This window comes from Falco rusticolus, chromosome 1 (assembly GCF_015220075.1).
Source record: "Falco rusticolus isolate bFalRus1 chromosome 1, bFalRus1.pri, whole genome shotgun sequence".
NCBI lineage: Eukaryota > Metazoa > Chordata > Aves > Falconiformes > Falconidae > Falco > Falco rusticolus.
Genome location: NC_051187.1, coordinates 15095741 through 15110830, shown reverse-complemented (window position 1 = coordinate 15110830; position 15090 = coordinate 15095741). Strand labels below are relative to the sequence as shown.

The following is a 15090-nucleotide window of genomic DNA, read 5'->3' as shown; positions in this document are numbered from 1 at the left end:
GAGACTGAGCAGAAATCCTGAACCACAGAGGCTGCTGAACTTATTCTCTAGTGGGTAACCAGAGGAGATACTTTAAGACAAAAGGGATCTAACTAAGCACATGTAGTGCAGAAAGGGTGATGTATTTTGAAGAGTGTTTCCTAAGGAAACTCTATGAATGCATAATGCATGAAAAGTGAAAGATACAAAAAATTGCAAAGCTCAGCAGATAAATGGAATGAAAGCTAACAAGTGTATAAACACCTTCACAGAAATATTTCTACAGGCTCTGGGATTGTTTTCTGAATCTCGGAGTGATCTGGAGTTCTGTGTGGAAGTGATGGCAAATATGAGAACTTTCTGGCTCCAGAGACCTTTTTCCAATCCCCAGCTGGAGTGAAAAGTCAGGTTTAGATTTCTCAAAAATTCGGCGTAAAATAGTTTTTGAACAAGCATGCAAAATGCTTAGATTCTGATCCTGACCATTCCCTTTCATTATACATTTAATGCAGAAATGAAGTCTTTTTAAATGCAGGGCTTTATTTAAAAAGTATGTTTTGAGAACTTCTAATTTGTTTCCATAGAATGCTTTGAAAATGAGAAACTTGCCATAAATCACTTTCATGGAAAAGTCTGGGTTACAAACTATTTTGTGACAATACACTTTGTTTAAACAAACAAAAACCCCCACCTCCTTTACTGGCTAGGCACAGGGACAGATGTGATGTGTGGAGTTTCTGTGGAAATTCACAGAAGTAATGGATATTGTATCTGGCTTAAAGATGCTAAGCTTCAAGCTTGTTGTCTTTGTACACCTGTGTGATCATTTTTCAAGTGTTGATTAAAATCTTTCCAGGCTGTTGTATGATGCCAGATAGCTGTTACGGTACTGTCTGTTGTACGGCCAATTGTTGCTTATCAGTCTCCTGTGTATTTTTCCTCATACAACCATTACCAGGTCAGCAACTGTATCTTCCTCCACTTTCTAAGCAGGCACAACAGGGCTTAAAGTCTGAGAGTCATAAAGAAAAAATGTTATTTTGTGGGGTGGGAATCTGAATTCAGGTGTCTCCACTCTAAATACTGTATTTGTACTTAAACTAATGATTGAAATGCCATGTAGTTGCTATAGGCAAATGTTAACCAGTAAGATAGAGCGCAAAAAAGAGATATTTGGAAAAAACAACATGTGAGCAGTGAGCCATGGCAGCTTTCTCATGCAGTGTCTGTGAAAAGAGAATGTGGACCCCAGTACTTGCCCAAAATAGCTCTATTCTTTTCTAGTGGAAAGCTAATAATTTGTAGCATTTCAGAGAATAAGGTTTCTTAGCTAGGATTTCCCAGGGTGTAGACATAACGTCTCAGCTCTAAGACCTGCAGCCTGCTCCTGCGTAGGCTTAACCTTTTTCTTTATAAACCTCCTCTCCAAAGTCCAGCCTGCAGCAGTTTGGGGAAGTGGTGTGTCAGAGGGCAGTGAGGGGAAGGTGGGACCCTTGAAGTGCTCACAATAATTGAGTCAAACAAGCAGAGGATTGATTTTGTTGTTTTGTTTCCTTCCCTTGGTCTGCTAATAAGTCCAAGTGCTGCAGAGAACAAACTGCTAATCTGTTTCATTCCCCAGCCAGTACCTGGGGGGTATGGAAGAGATAGGTTTGTGAATGTATTTAATTTTATTGAGGCTACAGAATAGAAATGTGTAAATCAAAAGGGAGATGGTCAGGAAGGCAAAGGGAGGAGAAATGTGAAACAAACATTTTGGTTTTTGGGACAGACAGCATCCTGGCAGTAAGCTGCTTCATTAAAGAAGCTCAGTTCCTTCAGACAGAGTAGTGGGAGCTTTCAGGTCAGACATGCAAGGTGTTGCCCTTTGGTCCCTCACTGTCCTCTGAGAGCTGTGGGTGCTCAGTACCTTGCAGAATGAGGCTTGCAATGAAGAGGAAAGGGAAGTGCAAGAATATGACGGGGACCTAGAATTAGTCATTCCCTTCCTGACCTTGCTGAAGGAAATGTCTGGCTTTATATTTTTTGTTGTAAACTCTACTTCTTTATTTGTGCTGCAGGTTTACAAGTGCACATGTTGTTGGTTTCTTTATGCCCGCCTCTCCCACCATACTTGTCATATATACTTGAGAGTTCTTCTGCAGATGTGTGAGAATGATTTAGTTCAAATCATAAAAATGATGGAGGATATTGTCTTTAAAAGCACTTTAAGTTTTGAATTTTACAGAGAGATCTATGAGTTGTAATGCAGCCCCTATCCCCAAAATGTGACCTGGTGTTTCCTCTCCAGATTATGAACCTTTCATAATCCTTCTCCCTGTCGCTTGCTGCTTCTGGCTGCAGTCATTGTAAACCGGCAGGGATGCATGGTAGTTGTTTTCTTTATGGGAGAGAGATACAACAGATTTTGCCAGGGCACTGAACCAACTATAGTATAGGGAGAAGCATAGTATTGGTGTTATCTTTGGGCTGCATCCACCCTCTGTATGACTTTGTGGGCTACAGCAGATAAGTGGCACAAGTAATTGTTTACCTGCAATACATTGAGAAGCCCGTGTTGTATTGGGATCTGAGCACCTCATAAATTCCTCCCTTTTCCCAGCTCAGTGAAGTAGGGTAGCACTTTGTACACTCTCACAAACCAGGAACTAAGCCTTGAAGGACTGGTGATGTGGGAACTATCAGAGGATTTAAGCTCCTACTCACTCTTGAAGTCCTGCAAGAGGATCTGGACTGCAGTGGTTTGCTTAGGAGTGTGCAAGAAATAGGAAGGAGTGGAAGGAGGCTGAGCCTAGGTTTCCCAGCTATCAAGAAAGATTTATTCAGGGCTAATCTTTGCTTGGGGCAGGGAGATGGAAGTCTGATTTCTTGAGGCTCTTGACATTTTCTTTCAGTGCTGTTACAGTGTGGGTCAGTGTCTCAGCCAATGTAGAATCCCTGGAAGGGATTCTCGGGAGATCCTTTTTGCTGTCTTGCCAAAGGCATGAGTAGCTCTGCTTACTCCATTTCTGACAGATGCTTGTTAACTTATTGTTAAGACCTTGGTTGAGGGCCAGGACTCTGTTGAACCTAGGCTTGTGAAGCCTTAGCTGTTGAGGACCAGGTTCCGGACTGATGGGATACTCTTCAGATGGTCACCCAGTTTGTTTGAGCTGTTTGACATTTGACTGCAGGTGAACAGATCAGGATCTGGGGAGCCTGTGGAAGGAATCAAATGAGTGAGAGCAGGGGGTGTGCTGTGCTGGACAGAAGTATTCTTCATAGCAGGGCAAATCCATAAACTTGCGAAATGGCACATGCAGATTTTCACAAGTGGATGGGAAACCTTAACAGGTCTGTAGGCCAGTTTGGGAGTAATGATATCCTTCAGTATGCACTTGTGCAAGAGGAGTATGTATCTCCTGTGCTCCATATGGAAATACAGTTAAGCCTAATGAAGCATGGTCTGAGCTAAAGAAGCTAGATGGGTGGTGGAGAGAAGTCTGCAGCTGAGAGGAGCTTGAGCTGCAGATCTGATGTGGCGCAGCAGGGTTGTCCTCAGCAAATGGTAAGTACAAGTTCTTAATCTGCAGAGAGCTCTTGTTCTGTTGCAGTTGCTGTCCTCAGGTTGTAAAGGAAGGGGGAGGCTTTCCATTTTTAGTGTTCAGTGGGTGTGAAATCTTTGATACTTAAGCAGAGGACAGTTCCTGTAGCTGCATTAGGCTTGATGCCTCCTAGGATGAAATCTTTGGAGAGAATCTTTTATCAGGCACAGCGAACCACTTGATTGTGCAGTTTCATCCTCCCACTGTTAGCTGGGGAGGCTCAACTGAGTGTTTGCAGCTCTCAGTCGTTGGGAATGTGAAAAGAAAGGAGGGAAAGAAAAGGAGTGGTATGTGGCCTCCAGTGACCCAGAAATGATGCTGTCTGCATCATCTGACAAAGCAGAAATACATACTGTAGTGTTTGGGCAGTGGCTATTGTGTCAGCCTCAGGCATGACTGGAGGTTCAAAGGAAATCTATCCATCTGGTGTTCCATCTCTCCCTATCCTCTACCTCTCTGTGCTTTTATTTACTAACTTATTTTAAGGCTCTTTTCCCCCCACCCCTCTCCTAGAGCATACCTTGTCTGTACACTTTGCTGCTGCTTGTACTGGGTCCTGTTTTGCAGAGTGTGTTTAGCAATGCATTGAGAACTATTTCTTTTCTTTCATAAGCAAACCAAAAGTCCTTAAGTCAGCCCAGACACCCAGGTTCTGCAGAGAAGCAGCAGGCTGTCAGTTGTTCTGTGCAGAAGCTGCTGCAAGTAAGGCTGGCTTTGAAACTGCACGCGTAGACCCTCAGCTGAGGTAAGCTAGCACAGCTCACTTGTGGCATGGTGCAACTTGCAGGGCGGTATGCCCAGAGTGCAGCTGTCAGTCAGGGGGCTTCTTCCCATCCGTGTCATTATAGAATCATAGAATCATTTAGCTTGGAAAACACCTTTAAGATCATCGAGTCCAACTGTAAAATCATTCTGATTTCCTCTGCTTTTCAGAAGCATCGTCACAGTCAGTGCTGCCATGATCTAGCGGTTAGATCAGAGGACTGAAAGTTAGGTCTTTTGTGATCTGTTCTTAGAACTGCTCCTTCACTTTGTGCAAATTATTTGTAATCCTTCTTCCTCTTTCATATTTTTAATAAAGTCCTACTGCATGGGGTCTTGTGAGTATGTTGAGGTTTTTAAGTTGTTTTTGGCATTCAAAGCAGTGGCAGTGTTCTACAAGCTCTCTTTTTCAAAGGGGACTGTGCCAGTGGTCCGGCATAGCAGTAACCTATGTACCTGGTGCCTTTGATTGCACTTGTACAATCAATGGAGAGTTGGATAGGAAACAGACCCAAGGAAGCGAGTACTCTGGCTGCCCCTTTAGCAGAGGTAGAACTAGAAGCCAGGCCTCACAACGCAGACAGGGGTCCTGCTCACTCTGCCATGCTTCCTTGCTGAATGGGTCAGCTGGGTTTGAGTAAGAATGTAAATTCCACAGACTGCAAGTTAGTGCCTGACATGTATGTGAGCTCCTTTTCTCAGATACCATCTCAAATAAACAAGTTAATCTGTTGCCAGTTATTTCTTTGTAATGTTTTATCTGCTAGCTTGGAATTGTATATGGCTGGTCATGGAAAAATATCCTTTAGTGGATTCAGTTCTGTTGGTTTCTAAGGGCAAAGCCATAGGGGTGAGAAATGGAGTGACCTCATTTGTTAGGATACAGATAATTCCTTGAAATGTTTTTTGCATCTTTTCTTCTTATTTTGGGTTGTGCATTTTGCTCCTGTGTAGCTCTCTTGTGCTTGCCTTGAAAAGAGCTGTTTGAATGCACTGCTGAATTCAAGGTAGCTTTGAAGTTTGTGAGATTATAAGACTCTCCAGATGAATCCTGCATCATCTGAGTGTTCCTAATGAAAGCACAGATGGGAAGGATGGTTTTCTCTTTGGTCGAACGAAATGTTCTATGAACAGGTTTGGATGAGTTTTCACTGCAAACTGAACATATGTCATGTTAAAAGGGTACAGACCCACTCCCTCCATTTCACCAGGCAGATTTGGTTTTAAACCGGTCAAAACCAGGCATTGCTTTACTTCTCACTGTACTGGAAAGAGATCAGTCCACATTGTTATAAGGCATCTTTATACCTATCCGCACAACAAGCTAGTTCACTGAACACGGAAGGGAAATGAGCATTTCTGAGACTTCAGTTGGTTCGTGGTGGTGTTCTGATCAGATGATGATAACAATTCAGATAGCTGGGGGGTATTCAAATGAGTCAGCTGCTCAAAGCTGAAGTTCACAGAAGGAATGGCTTTGTCTTGGGTTGTGCGGTGTGCAGGAGTTGCAAAAACGTTTCATTTGTTGTTAGTTGAAGGGTATTGTGGACCGTTACTTTGAATCACAAGGGTTAGGATGGTTGAACAGCGGGCCTCCCAGGTGCACAAGAAGTGGCTTGCCCAGTGTCTGCAGATCCCTGGCAGAGCTGAGGCGAGAAGCTGTGTCTTGTGTTCTCCATCGCCCCGGGCTCTGTGTGCAGTCTGCAGGACAGACTAGGAAAACCTCAGCACTATTTCTGTGTAATGATTCTTTGGCCTTATTCTTGTCTCTTCCCACACCTCATCCTGGTGTATTTCTTCGGGTCTTCTCTGGCCCCAGGTAAGTGTTCAGGCTCAACAGCACTCTGCGTACAGACTGTGATTGCATTGGTTACTGCATGCCGGGGAAGGTTCTGCTCGACGGGCTTAGCATTGCTACATTTCAGTCCTAAATGGAGAAGCCAGCCAGCACTTGTACTCCTTTGGCTTTGGTGTTTGCTACTTTCCACCAGTTTGGTATTCCCACCCTGTTACTGTTGTATCCAGGTGACTTATTAGCTCAGCTGTGATCATCTTTCCAAAACCCATGAAAGAAGGGCCGCTCTTAACGGCCGTTTCAAAATGGGAATCTGAGGCAGAGCAGGCAGTGACAACCGTACCCGAGAAGTGCCAGACAGCTACCCTCATTGCTGGGCTGTACTTAGGAGTGAGCTGCCGTGCATGCCTGGCATCTGGGAGGTCAGCAAGCTGTTGTCTCATTGTGCTGACCACCTGCACAGGGGCTTTCTGAGCTCTTGTTCAGATCACAGGCTCCTTCCCAGCTCTCAGCTTTCATACCTAAAAGCAAGCAGCCTTGCATACAGAATAGCTTGCTGTATAAAAATGAAACACTAGTTCTTTCCTTTGCAGGGATCAACTCTGTTGCACCTTTCTTTAACTCAGATGACTTTGAAAAAAAAGTGTCCTGAAGTACACTCACATTGCTGCTGGTCGTGGAATGGTTCTTGCGATCTTTATCAGTTTCTCACATGGTTGCAGAGCATGACTTCAGAGACAAATTTGGCAAGTCAGATTCTGACCTCTTTACATTCTCTGCAGTGCTCAGGTTGCTCAAGATTTTTGGATTTTTTTTTTTTTTTTTTTTTTTTTTTTGTGACTTAGGGTTTGTCTATATAATGGCACTGGGGAAAACAGATAAGTGTCAGCTAAAGGTGTGAAGTGAATCCACTTTCACTGAATGCCTTAAAATGACTCATCTTACTTTCCCCAGTTTCCCATGCAGATAAACTCTGAGTTCAGAAGTTCTGTCTTCTGTTTCAGGAGGTAGAAATGCAGAACCTCCCTCACTGTATGAGATACCGATCCAGCTAGTGCAGTGTCCTGCAGCAGCAGTAGCTATTGTCTGATGCTTCAGAGAGCGTACCCTTGCCCTCTGGGTCCTGTTCTTGGCAGGAGGTTAATAGAGGAGTTCCTTCCTGGTTAATTCCTGTCTGAAGAAAGATAGATGATTTGCATTTCTCTTAGCCACATGTAAGAGCTGGGTCATACATTGATCTGATCCTTTTAGAACTTCAGCCACTGGCTTGTTAAATTGCAAGGCAGTAAGTGGTTGTAGGCTTGGAAGTATTGGTGTAAGCGCATATTTATTGACTATTCAAGTGCTGCCAGACTCCATGAGATTTCATCTCCTGGGACAGGAGAAGTATGATCTGCTTTTAAACATGTGCTTGATTTGTTGGTTAAATAATGACAGTTGTTTGTTTTGGGTATTGGAAAAATCCCTCTTCTAAACATTGAGTTTGTTTCAAGTCATCAAGAAAAGTTGTAGGCATCAGTCAGCAGAACACTAAGTTTTGTGGAAGTGTGAAAACATGGTATTTGGTGTGAAATGTATGACTGAATCAGACTGGGCCTCAAATTGTTGATATTCTGAAGAAATCTCAGCTGGCACTTTGGTATAGCAGAGTCCTTATCAGAGTCCCTCTAGCTGTCCCCAATTTAGTGTATAATTTCCATTTTGTGCCTCAGTTTCCCTTTTTTATGAATTGAAAATAGTGTTGCAGTTTGAATACTGAATTCATCCAGCGCATCCTTGCAATATCTCCTTGCTTACAAAGGCCTCCTGAATTTTGCACCCTGATGTCAGTGAACTAGTTTTACAGATGCCATTGCTTTCTTGTCTTTCTTGCTATATCTGCAGAAGTGCAGTTGAAGAACTTGTAGGTGTTTGGGGTTTGTTCATCACCATTTGAATGCCCAGCTGTTGCCTTGAGGTCACGGGTACAGGCAAACTTGCATCTCAAGAGATCAGCTGTTTATTTTGTATAAATAAATAAAAAAGTACATGCTTGGCACTTTTTTTCTAAACAACTTGGGTCTCATTTTCACATATGCTGTAAAGGGATGTTCATTTAAAAAGTGCTGTAAAGAGGAGATAAACATGCATCCAGGAGCAGACCCTGCAGCACGTGCAGTTTTTGCAGCGAACAAGAACTCCTGTCCCGGCCATCAGCTGCACCAGAGAGAGAGAGAGAAGGAGGGCTCTCCTGGAGCACACCCCCTAAACAGCAGTTTACTCCAGCTGCTCTGTATCCTGTCTCTGTTCTTGTTTTTTCCCATCTCTGGGTTTAAGGCAGTTGGAGTATCACTACTTCTGTTGTGGGGTTTGCCGTTTGTGATGAGTAGGATGTGCTATTTGGCAAGCAGGCAGTGAATAGCTTACTATTGGTTTTATCTCTCTGTCTAGTTTGTGGTTGGAGACCTGCATGTTGTTTGTGGGTTTTTATGTGCGTCACTGAACCCAGAACTTTTATTATATTCTCAGAAAAGGGTTTTGCAACAGCTCAGCTATTAAAGCCAAACCATGTAGTTTAGTTAGAAGTCTGGGCAGGAAATAACAAAATGAAGTTCATCCTAGGGGAGAGCCGTGGTGCATGTAGGGTGGGAAGAGAATGCAAATATACTATTTATAGGACTAGGGGAAAACAAATTTGGACTTGAAGAGTAAATGCAAAGGAGTTATCATGGGAAAACCAGACTTGGCGATCTAAGATACTCAGATCTGTGCTGTCAGACTGCTTTTCCGTTTTTAAGAATTGTATTTTTGTTATAACCCGACAAAGAAGAGAAGTTTGACATTGACATCTGCGCTGCATGGGGTAACTTCCAGCAGTATCCTTTTAGAAGTTTATGCTGTGGATGACACTTGTCAAGTGAAAATATTTGAACCTGTATTTTTTTAAAGCAGTACGAAGACAGTTGAAGTCAGCACCTGCTCCGTCCAGGGAGTTCATGCAGTACAGGTAGGCATAGCCATGTGCAGGGTGGAAGAGGAAATATTATTTAATTTGCTCCCAGGCAAACAGCAGGTCAGTGGCAGAGCTAGGAGTGGAGTCCAGCTCCCCAAAGCCAAAGGTCCATTCTCTTAGTCATTAAATACGACGCTTCTGGTGTTAACATTGAAATTGGTGGGGAGAACTTTTGTAGGGAATGCCAGGATAGTGACTGTACTTCCCTCAAAGCAGCATGCTGTCCTCGTGATACTGCAGATTGTAACAGAATAATGTGCGGCATACATTTTTTGTATAACTTCTTTTACTTAATTTGTGATTTTCCATTTATAAATAGATGCTAAGTCCTTCCTGCCTTTCGCTGTGGTTTTTGGAACAGATTCCCACAGCTTTTCTTGCCACTGTCAGTGCTTGCAGTTCCCTGCTTTATACTGGGTCATGTGCTACTCTTACGACATTTTCATATAATGAGTGTTACATATAACTAAGCATGGAGCTCTCTCTTTAGGGAGTATGCTGATCTCTCATCCTTCTTCCAGGAAAATAAATTTTGTCTGATGGGAGGTCCTACACTAAAATAATAGATGACAATCCGACTGAGGAGCTGAGCTGCTACTTTTATACATAGGCCTGTCGCAGCTGGCTGTACCAGTTTAAAAATCACACTGAAATCTTGCTTCTTTCCCTAGGTGCTCAGCAACCTTGAGGTATGCCCAGGAATGGGAAGGAGGTGAGGTGACCCAGGGGAAGAAGCAGTAACATACCACAGTACCCTGGGAATTCTGCATACCGCAACTTACATACAAATGTGCAACTGACTTGTTTGCCTTTGGCTGGATTTTGTGGTTGTAGTTTGTGTATCAAAGTGCGTATCATCATTGAACCTTGCTTGGAACGGCTTCCAGAAAAAAGAAGAGCCTTGGGTGATTCCTGCCTTCCGTCTCCTGTCCATGACATAACTATTGCACAGCTGGGAAGCTATGGTTGAGTTACGTAGGCTGATTTCTGGCATATTGGGGGCTACTGAGTAGTCCTCAAACTTTCTGCTTCTTATGAGGGGACCTTCCACCTCTATTCATACCAGTTCTTCGTTGCTTCTGTTGCTTCCATTCCCAATCTGTGTTCTTGGTTAAGCTCACTTCTAGCCCCTGGGTTGCCAAGAATCCCCTCTTTGAAAGGGCAAATGTGCTCCCCACACTTCTGTCAGAGCTTTGACATCCTGTTTTTTGCTTTTACCTGCCTTTACCTGCAGCAAAGTCCCTCTTTCTTATTCTAATCTCTTCCTCCCTAATATCTTTTGAGGGAAAAACTCAGGATGCAAACATGGTACATTTGGAGACCAGTGAACAGAACCAGCAGTACTGAGTGGAACAAAAGCCTAATCATGAGATTGTAGGCCTTTCCTGTTAAAAAAGGAGTTTTAGGACAGATAGGTGAAAGTCAAAGTCAAGATACACGGTAGTGTATCTAAACTGTGCAACAATTGCTGTAACTGTAGGAGACAGTGTTTCCAGCTCATCCCCCCTGGTATGGAGTTACCCCTCGCTGCGCACAGACTTACTTGTGATGGCTAGGTAGATCTGCAGAGCCACGCCGCATCTCACGCGGGCCAGCTGGCTGTACTGGGTCAGGATGTATATGATACAAAGCCAAGCCATGAGGTGGGGGAAAAAGCACAATTGGAAGCAGAAAAAATTTAAACCAAGTACTTAGCAGGAAAATACTTGGAACAGCATCTTCAAGCTCGTTTCTGACCTGACTGTGAACTGGAGAGCTCGCTGGATAGGCTGTTATGGGAAAATACGTGTGACAGTGAGAAAGCAGAAGGTCATGACTAAGCCAGCCAATGACATCATATGTGCCCCTTGCCTGTGCTGAGTTAACTCTGAAGGAACAGAGCACGCAGAGTCCAGAGCCATCTTAATTTAGGGGTGTTTACAACTGAAGGTGCAACTGTGTGGGAGAGTACAGCTGACAGCAAGTTTACGGGTACAGGCAGAACAAGCTGCAGCAGTGTTTAAAAGTCACATAGTCACACTAGCATATGGCACTATGCTGAGGGAGCGAGCTGCCTTGTCTGTAATTGGCACAGAGTACAGGCATGGGAACGTGGCTGTTGGCGGTGCCCAGGCCCTTGCTGAGCCAGTCGGAGCCCAGCTGGCTGCGGTAGAACCGGGGCTGCCTGCAGGGGCCTGCCTTACTCTTCTCTGTGGCATGGGACCTGACTAGAGAAAGCAGAAAAGGGGTGGAAAAAGGAAGTGCTATCATCCCCTTTTTTATAAAAAGAGGTACTGAGACTGAGAATGATTGAGTGGCATTTCCAAGGTAATTTCTTTTAGGTCTTATGCCTCAAAGCCATGTTAGGAAGTTCTGGTTAAAAGGTTCCTCTGTTTTCAGCTGGGTGGTCAGAGTGTAAATGCAAAGAGATGGCTAAGTGTTCTGGCGCATGGCAGTCCTTTCATTGCACAATGGCCTGCCCTAAGAGTGGCACTGCTTTGCATTTCTGTATTTGTTGCGTAAAGAATTTGATTCACTTTTGTATTAACACAGTCTCTAACTTCATGGCATTGCTGTCTGAACTCAGAAGTGTGTGGGCAGAGACAAACTTGTTGTTATACCTGATAGTTTCTAGGCTTCAGATTGCTCATAAAACAAAGCCCTCAGCTAATTTTACAGGAAAGCACAAGCTAGAAATGCCTTGTCAACAGATGCTGGCTTTCTTCATTACACAGAACTGGTGCTGCTGCTAGAATGCAGTCAACCTCCAAGAAACATCCAGTGTAGTGTTTTGGTTGGGGGCTGCCACTGCCACTTGGCTTCACTGGCAGGTGATCTGTATGCTGCTTGCATTCACGTGGAAGTAGCTTAGTTTTGAAGTTGCAGCCACAAGCATCCAGCTGGATATGCTGGGCTCCCAACCCTGAGGTGGGGTCACGTCAGTCAAATGTTGCTGCACTCTGTTGCCATCTCAAAGATGACCTTCAGGGCTTTTCCTACTCTTGACTACCAGACCTTGGCCATATGCCAAAACTGAGGCCCACAATGGCTTGAGTCCCAAGAAATTGTGACTGTAGCTAGAAATTGGTCTCATCAGCCATTTTTAAAAAATAGTGTTAGCAGTGTAATAACATAGCAGAGCGTACTTCCTCTGTGCAAGTACAAGTCCTCCTGCTCAGTGCTTGTTTATGGTTAACTGTGTTTCTGTGCATGTTCTGTTATTATCCCCTGTAAAGCCTTGCTGATTTAATAGGGTTGTGTGCAAGAGCACATGGATCAAACCTCATGATTATACATTTGCAGGACTGGGTCACAGTAAACGAGATGAGGGGGAGAAAGACTTTCCCCCTTTCAACAAAACAAGTGATTCCCATGTGCCACCAAGGAAGAATTTGCATTTGTTCTAGGACAGTTATTACAAAGTAGTAGCTTTCCCAAACTGATGAACAGGCAAAAAGCATTATACTCCATATGGGGGTTGTTCAGTTGAGATCAAACGCAGTATCTATTTCCCCTGTAATATCTAACATATCCTTTATCTGGAGAATGAGGAGATGATCTAATTCTCTTTCCCGTATGTAACTGAGATTGTGCATACAAGTCATGTATAGCATCATTCAGATACATAGAACAAAAATATGTTGAGCAGAAACTTGGGAGATACTATAGTGGTTAAAGAATCCATGTTTGTTTTTTTCCTTTATATTTGTAGTCTGATCTTGTCCCAAAAGCTAAATTTTTTTTGACTAAGAACATGTTTTGGTTTATAAATCACAGATCAACTGACTTGCTTTGAGGCATTGTTTTGTTAGGAAGGTTTTGAAGCTTAAGTCTTCCACATGAGAATGTGTAACATAGTAAAGAATTTTTTGAGAATATTTTCATTTTGATAAGCAAACATAAAGCACAAATAATATTCCTTCTCATCCATTTATTTTTATTTATTTTTCTGTGCCTAAAGTGAAGGTTTCTATGTAGTGCATTCGGCATTAGATGGTCAGGTGATAAAAGCTTTGGAATAAAACTTTAGAATAGAACAGAATACATACAGTGATCTTCAGGTCCAGCTGTCTGAATTTTTGTTCTTCTAAGATCATTGTTTTTAATGTTGATTTTGTAATAGAAATGCCCTTCAGAAAACATGTCTTGGAGTCTTTGGATACTCTGGCTATTCCTGCCTCACTGATCTTCTAGCCTAAATGAAGGCCAGATGTAAGAGAATGTAACAACCATACAGGACCAATGGATGAGCAGGCAGATAGTCCTGCAGGTTAGACCTAGCAATACCCACAGCATCCAGGATGAGGTTGCATGTACATATGCAGTGCCTTTAAACTGAACATAATTAATTGCTTCACATGGTTTGGATGCCCTTTCCTATTTTGGCATGACACCCAGCTTCTGCACAGAACTTTTGTTGATACGTGTTTAGAGAAGAGTCCTGCAGGGATGGGCCCTGCAAGGTCCTGCCTTCTGCTGAAAGGTTGAAGAATAAAGATGCTTGGTGTGAGGGAAATGCTTCCCTGTATGAATTCCCCTGAGTGCTTATAAGAGTATGTAATTCTTATATCGTGGAAGAGCCCCACTCACAAACCAGCATCCCCTTTGGCTAGGTACTGTACAAACATTGCCCAGGAAGATGACAGCATACTCTAAGGAACTTAACTGTTTACTTTCTGGATCCCAACAGGTGAAACTGATTGACTACATCCACCGACAACGGCAGTGTAAGCTGAGTGTGCCCCTGAATGACAGGACAGCAGAGCTCAACAGCTACCCGAGATTCAATGACTGGTTAGACATTGTCAATGTGAGGAAAGAAGTTGTACAGGTAAGGGGAAAACAATCCTCAGCACAGAACCTTCCTGTCCTTTCGAGACATTCCCAGGTGCCTGCTGGGTTTAAGTTAGCTTCCTGAACTTACTTTCAGGCAAGGTGGGAGTGTGTGGATACACAGAGGGACCTTTGGTGGAAAGGGTGTCCGCTCTCCCAAAAGCAGTGATCACCCAGCAGAGCGCCAGAACACTCCCTTCCCTTTATCCTCCTCCCAGAGTTAGTAGGCACTTTCTCATAACAGCATTTGAAGGAATGCCTCACACATACTGCTCAGTATGAGACAAGGGTCTCGCATTACCAGGACCTCCCCTCCTTCTGCCTGCTAGGTCTGAGAATGATGCCGTAACTTAATCACTTATTACCTTTTAAATAATGGTGGTGATGATGATGATAATAATAATAATGTACCGTACTATATTGTGTCCAGTACCAGCCAAAAAAGGACCAAGAGTTACAGTTTTGTGCACTGATGTATCCAACAAATGGACAAAAATGGTGTTACAGACTATTTATTTCTAAAAGTGATTATAAATTAGTGAAGATCCAAAAATAGTCAATAGCACTGTGTCCCTCTAAACTTAGACTAGCAAAAGGGGTCAGAGTTTACAAGCTTGTCCCAGACTGATGAATTTGAAACTGTGTAGCCTCACACAGCACTCAGACTGCAAAATCAAGTGGACTGCAAGCCACTAATGGGCAGGGGGATTTTAATCTGGGTTTTGACTGGGTGGGAATCTTTGTTTAGAAAAAAAGAGAGTTTTTTTCATTTTATACACACACATCCCCATCCCGTAAGTAAAGTCTCTGGTTCAAACTAATACCAAAGAGCATTGCATCAGTGTAAAAGAATGGAATGAGTAACTCTCCTGTGGTGGTCTGTGGTGGCTAGCATCAGCTGTTCATGCTCACAGACCATGGCTCCGGCTGATCTTTACAGTTTAATTCTTAACATGCAAATGACTGCAAGTCTCTTTACTGCACAGAATAATCTGACACTTCTGCTGGAATAAAAAATGATCACGTAAGCCAAGGACCCCAGCCCCTGTCTCTGGCACATTGTTGTTTTTGGTTTTTTTTTTTTTGGAAGGGGAGCCTGAAATTCCAGCAGCGTTTAGATGGTTACTGGGAACTCCAAGGCACTGACATTAGATTGGTCCCTTGGG

The 15090-nt window shown here is 43.3% G+C and overlaps 1 protein-coding gene across 4 annotated transcripts in view; it reads left to right on the top strand.

The window, feature by feature from the left end:
• KSR1 (kinase suppressor of ras 1) overlaps nucleotides 1-15090 on the top strand; it is a 73688-nt gene that overhangs the window by 24282 nt on the left and 34316 nt on the right. For all 4 annotated transcript variants that reach the window (XM_037411686.1, XM_037411676.1, XM_037411666.1 and 1 more), the window contains exon 2: nucleotides 13782-13922. In XM_037411686.1, the coding sequence (XP_037267583.1) occupies nucleotides 13782-13922 (141 nt within the window). The remainder of the gene's footprint in view (nucleotides 1-13781; nucleotides 13923-15090) is intronic.